Source organism: Battus philenor, unplaced genomic scaffold, assembly GCF_028537555.1.
Source record: "Battus philenor isolate CCGP_79_NKW_IND1 unplaced genomic scaffold, ilBatPhil1.0.hap1 SCAF_6, whole genome shotgun sequence".
In the NCBI taxonomy this organism is placed as follows: domain Eukaryota; kingdom Metazoa; phylum Arthropoda; class Insecta; order Lepidoptera; family Papilionidae; genus Battus; species Battus philenor.
Genome location: NW_027181726.1, coordinates 14395131 through 14402074, shown reverse-complemented (window position 1 = coordinate 14402074; position 6944 = coordinate 14395131). Strand labels below are relative to the sequence as shown.

Genomic DNA, 6944 nt, shown 5'->3' with positions numbered 1-6944 from the left:
TAAATGAATAAAGAAACAAAATCGCCTTTTCCTAAAAGTACATAATTTTGATTATTGTCAAAAATTATAACGGTAGAGTGGTGCGAAATTATTGTTATTGTAAATAATGGACGACGCATCTATTCAAACCGGCGGCTGGTGCAAAGTGATTGTCATCTAGAATTTATTAATACAAATCAACAGGGGTTCCAGCTGCGAACTGCAGAGCCGCTCAGTCGCCTTGCAGCGCTCGTGTAGGTTGCATGTCCTCGCTGCTGCTCTATCGCGTCGCTACATTTATTTTGATATTTCGATTTCCGTTACTAACCGACCACATCGATACTACGCTAATATCGATTATCTTCAATTCGAAACTTTAAATAGTTTTTCGAATTTGGAACGTCGCGTTTGTTTGTAAACAGTGATGGGGTGATTTTATATTTGGAATACTTTCCGACTTACGTTCCGACGATAGACGAGTTTTGAGTTTTTTTTATATAAAAGTGAATTTTTAAGGATATAGTGAAATAGTTTTAATAAGAAATAAAAAAAGGTTTTTCTTATTGTTTTGTGCTAGTGATGTGATTCAGTGGATACTGTCAATATGTTTGGAGTTTTCATACGAAGGTGGAAACCTAAAAGGTGGGTGAATACAGTTAAAAAAATACCATAATTGTATATTAATTAATAGAATAAATAAATAAATTCTTCTGTATATTTAAATCATGGTTTTGTTTTTAATAACACTCCTTCCTGTAATTACATTATAGGAAATTTTAAAAAAATAACAAAATTTAATTTAATTTCGTTATAAAAAATAAACTATTTAATATCACTTAGATAATTAAATCGTACATACAGTTTTATGAATTCAAATGACAATAACTCTATGACTTAAAATATCAGGAAGCTTGTAAATAATTGATAATTCTTTTTATACATTATCTTTTAAATTTCGAATAACATTACTGGCAGTAAATAAAATATACGGAGTTATTTAAAAATAAATCTAACATCGTCATCCCTGGTCAAGTCCCGCAATCTGACTACTTCTGTAACGACCACAAGGGGTCGTTCACACTCGTGTAATGGACGTGAATTAATTACGTAATTTACATATGTTGATAAATTAAAAAAAATTAAATCATATGTAAATAAATTCAATGGCTTCATTCATTATAATTAATTGTTCAAAAAATGTGTTAAATGAGGAAAAAAATACTTCCATGTCTTTGTTTGACGAATTTATTATCTTTATTTCTTATTAATACACAAGGTAATAAAATTAATTAACTTGTTATTATGAATATATCTTTACATATAATGTATACCTTACGAATCGAAGATATAAATTTATAGCTAACACAGTCAATAGACGACCAATACAATACAACAGCATACCTTAAAATATCTATGTAGGATATACTATAATCGCCACAAAAGGTATCCGGATATGCGATCGCAGTGTGGTATTAAGGTACGCAGAGGACGCTCCTGCAAATCCTCTGGAAACTTGTTTGTGAGCAACGGCAATCCTATAATTAATCCACAGTGTGAATTATATAACGTTGTATAATGGGAATCAAACCCGCGAACTGCCATCGCCTATATCGCTATGCTATTATTTCTTTACACTCTGTTCATGTATATATTCAAGCTACTCAAGCCCTAGACCAGAGTTCTCCAAACTTTTTTTGTGTCGTAGACCCCTTGCCATGTTTTTCCGTGTTGGTTAGACCCCCTACTTACCCGATATTGATTTCCTGTAAATTTCTAACTGTAGTGAAGTTTAGTGTTAAAAACATAAAGTAAAAAAACATGTTAATTTATACATTTATTAATTGAATTTAAATTAAAACTACTCAATATAAAATGTTGTATCTGTTATGTAAAATATACGTTTTGATATAATTAGATAGTATGATGTAAGTAAATAGGTACTATCAGTTTATGTGTTGAGATCCACTATCGTGGACCCCTATTTTCATTTCATGGACCCCCAAATTTTTTTTCGCTGACGTAGATCGCTTGCAGGTTGTCATAGACCCCTAGGGGTCGATATAGACCACTTTGGGAATCACTGCACTAGACAGTTTTCTACCAGCTGCTTCAAACAACTTACCATCATGATTTTAGCTGTAGAAAGTCCTCTGTCAGACACAGGTGTCTCCCTTCAATTTCCAATAGGGCCGGTTAGAGGCAATCTACTTCTAGCGTATTCAGACTATCTTAATAAGGTAGCCTGTTATCCCTGTGGATGGACGTAATACGCTTCGCTTGCTTCTGTGGTTTCGACTCTAGAAGCTAAAGGCGCCAGCGGCCATTATTGTATAATTTGAAAATAAGCAATTGTCGCGAGGTGTTGACATTGGCTCCTGGAGAAAGAATACATTATATCAATCATGTTCGCAATATTCTTCTCCGGAACATATTTCCATGGCATCAATGCGGTGCGAACACCAACACTAATAACTGATGATCACCATGTATTTAGAAGGTGATATATTAATATCACTGAAATACACGCTGGTGTATTTAGGTGATATTATGATATAATTTTGAAATAATTTTTAAAATAAAATAACTTCCACAAATTACCTTTATTTTATTGATTTTTTATAACATCTTTTCAAATGTTAACTAAATCATGGGTTTGTATGTAATAAGAATTTTAGACTTACAACTATGCAGTTTCAATATAGCATGTGTCTGGAATTGAACCCTAAACCTTTGATCTTAAATCTCTCACTTTAACCGTTTGCCTATCAATATTATATGTTATTTGATTACGTTTATAATTATTTCACAATTAGTAATTATTTATAACAAATCAATTAATAATAAGTTTCGTTATTGTTACGTCTATTTTAATTATAAATATTATATATTAATAACTCAGATTTTTTAATAAAATGCCGCAAAACATTATTGGACTTCCATTAAGAAAATAAAAAATGCATATTAAATTTAAATCGACGGAAAAAACTTATAATACATTAAACGAATTTTGTAACGATAAGAATCCTTGGCAGTGATATTGTCTGGTTATTTTGATTTTATTTACGCTATATCTAATAAAGTGTATATGTACAAATCTGTGTTACACTTTATTAAAAGATTCGTTGTTAAAGAATTTCTTCCTGTCAAAAGACAGAGACAGGAGAAAACTCCACAAGGTGTTATAACCTTGCAAAGCAGAGTAGAGTCAAAAATAAAATAGTTACTGTTAAAGATTCCTAGGTTGAATAAACGTGTTTTATTTTTATCTTTTATTATCTACGCTTTTTCATTGAAGGATTTTTAATTTGTTATCTGTGGTATCTAATCGTATATATTATTGATCTGTGATCTTTCTTGTCATAATCAGAGGTTATAATCGGTGGGTTTGGTTCTTTTAGCTGTTGTAGTTACTACGCAGGCAGCTTTAAGACGGCTCTGATTAATGTAGCCAACAGGTCGGTCTGTGTGTTGCCTGTTCCATCGGAAAACGATAAAACTCGTTTATGACGATGACGAAAACTCAACGACCATCGAGATATCGCAACGCCTGCGATCTGCAATCGATGTTTAGGACATTGTGTGTAATGTTTGCATACGGAACGCACCGATTCTGTTATTACAAAATTCAAACGGCAATGAGCGATCAGCTGCTTATCGATATGGTTCCGTACGCTATTTATTTATATTAGGTACGCCAATTGTGAAACTTAATATACATTTTCGTAGGTTTTCCTTTAGCTTAACATTATTAAATAGTAAATAATTAAACAATATTGTTTTAAATCAATAATAAATAAGACAATATAAGGTAATATAGCATGTTATACATACATTATAGTGATATACAGATAAAAATAAAATATAAATTAATTTACGAGCATATCATAGTGCTTAAATATCCTTAAAAGTACTTTTCTGAGTCTAAAATGGCCAAACCACACACCTGCTTTCACATAAAGAAATAAATAAACCACAATAAATAAAAAACTTAGTAATAACGTGATAGTATATTCTTTTACACATGGTAATTGGAAATAGCACATTATAGTTCTTCGGTAAAAGAATTTAAAGTTTTTAACCCTATTTACAGTCATTCTGTATAAAGTGATGATTCTGAAATATGTAACATTAATTATTTTTATTATTAGAATGCGAAAGGCTAATAATGTTTGGTAGTACAACGTTTACAGGGAGAGATCGTAAGCAATAATTATATTGATTTATGTAATTTGAATTTCGAAAACGATTTTTCTTACTATACACCAGAGTTCCGCAAACTTTTTCGTGTCGTAGACCCCTTGCTATGTTTTTCCGTGTTTAGTAGACCCCCTACTTACCTGATATTGATTTCCTGTAAATTTCTAACTGTAGTGAAGTTTAGTGTTAAAAACAAAGTAAAAACGCATATTAATTTATACATTTATTAATTGAATTTAAATTAAAACTACTAAAAATAAAATTTTGTATCTGTTATGTAAAATATACGTAAAATTAAATAAACATAAAATAAACTATAAATAAAATAACGTTCACTGTCGTGGACCCCCATTTTCATTTCATGGACCCCCAAATTTTTTTTCGCTGATGTAGACCCTTTGCACGTTGTCATAGACCACTAGGGGTCGATATAGACCACTTTGGGAATCACTGCTATACATCATGTATGAACTGTGGTACCCCAGCGGTAAGGAATGAGACTTGCGATCTTAGGTCGCCTGTTCCATTTCCGGCGATACAATCTTATATATTATCCACAGTGTATTAATTATGTAGAATTGTCACTGCTCACAAATAATTTTCCAGGGGATGGGCAGTAGCGTGTTCTGCTTACCACAATAACAAACTATGGTCGCCAATTTACCTGCCAAATGTGGCGATTATAGTATATCTCCCTAAAGATATCTTTGGGGGAAGAATGTCTTGCAATGGGACACCCATATGGGCTAAAACGACACTATGTATATATAACGTTATTTAATATTAAAACCAAAACAGTCATACATATACACCTTTAAAGTTTTTAAGTTTATTTCCAATATCATCGTCATATAATATGGCATAGTTAAAAAAATATGAGGGTTCCTTTTGGCTTGAAGGCCGGTGTAACTATGATAATTGCTTGATAATTACTAGACGCAAGTACTCTTGTTTACTCCAGTTTCGCTTTACACTTGAGAAATGTTTCATGAACATAGATATACTTAGGATGTGACTTAATGGAGGCGGCAAAATTAAGTTACTGGCAGGTAAGTTAACAAAAGAGTCTATACTTGGAGACTCTCCCTGCCATGGATCAATTATTTGTTGTTCCGCTTGTGTAAGCAAAAATCATCATCGTATCAGCCGATAGATGATCACTGACATAGACTTCCTCCGAAGACCGCCACGATGACTTGCGCAAAATTAAAAGGAAGATAAGGTCATCCGTATTATTTTTAATATATAAATGATTTACAAAATAAAAGTTAAAATAGCTTTATTTTATGAGATCATTGCAATTATCTATTTTAGCTTAAAATTACTACTACTTAGAAGAACCAAAAAACTTGGTTAGTAATTTTTTTTTTATTTGTTTTTGTTAAATGTCCAAAAATAGAATAACTATTTATCAAATCATATATAATGTGCCAAAATGAATATCACTGTATTTCAGACTTTTTCAATTTAAACTTGTCCAATCTAAAAATTAGTTACTCTTTATATTGTGCATGTAATGTCCCTAAATTATAATATAATTTTAAAAGTTCACTACACAAAGATTTATACTTAACCCTTAAATGCATACACACTATAATAAATTAATCGAAAATATGTGTAAGTATTGATAATCCGCTTATACATTATCTATTTAACACAAAGATATATTCTTCAACGCATACATCGTTTATGTTTGTAAAAAGACAATTAAAGTGAACGAAAAAACTTAACGTTGATAATTAAAGACAGTACATGCATTTAAGGGTTAAAAAAATATGTGATATGAAGCTCGATAACGTAATGTACGAAATATTGGATTGAGGATATTTAAAGAGAAGTCATCTTCTTAGAACAGAACGCGTTTGGAACTTTCGAATTAATTTATTTAAGGGTAAGCTCATATTGGTTTTAGCTTCTATCAGAATCTTCTAGAATTAGAAATTGTAACGAACTATACTCTACCTTATTGTTTTTTGGGATCATCTCCACAAATACACTTAATAATACACAGAGAAATTGATTCACGTACCTTGTCATCAATTAAAAATTCTTTACGCTGTAATAGGAATTATTTACGTGTTTTCATTTAATGAACCCTTAGCGGTTTTTTAATAAACCTTATTATTGTAAAGTAAGTAAAAGTCTGACATTGATACAGAGCGTGAGAGCGAAACATGTCTGCTAAAACTACAATATCCCTATCTGGTAACAGGAAGGCTAAGAGAGAGAGATAGAGTTTACGAATCGACCAGGAAAACCATATATTATGTGAGAAAAATACCAGTTGTGGAACCATACACACAATAAGAAATAAAAAAATGTTAGAAATGCATTTGTGAGTGTTGAGCAAAAACTGCAAATTACATTACGACTGGAGAAATTTCAAAGCGGCGAGACTTAAGAACTTTTCATATATGAATCGTGGTACATTCCGCGCTCGCTCCTCCACCGTGGTTAATTAGGATTGCTTTTTATTTAATATCATTTGCGACTATGAGAGTTCTTGTTCGTGTTTACGGAACCACTGCCACACCACAGTGATTATATTTAATCGAGTCTTCACCTCACTGTGATCATAACCATAAATCAAGATTAGTAATCTAAGCTAAGATTAGTACAGAGTTCTATTTTTGAATTTTACAATTATATTTTTATCGTCATTTTTTAACTGGCCAGTTTGTTAAAAAGAAACTTTTAGTGTCACCAACATAGTATAAGCTTTGCAATATAGTGACACATATGAACACTGGACTCTAATACCTATTAAT

At 31.4% G+C, this 6944-nt stretch overlaps 1 protein-coding gene across 1 annotated transcript in view; it reads left to right on the top strand.

Moving 5' to 3' along the window:
* Positions 1–293: 293 nt before the first annotated feature.
* The window catches only part of LOC137930620 (uncharacterized), a 490177-nt gene continuing 483526 nt past the window's right edge, over positions 294–6944 (top strand). Inside the window, exon 1 of the mRNA XM_068773917.1 lies at positions 294–621. Coding sequence (XP_068630018.1) covers positions 584–621 — 38 coding nt within the window. The 5' untranslated portion in view covers positions 294–583. The remainder of the gene's footprint in view (positions 622–6944) is intronic.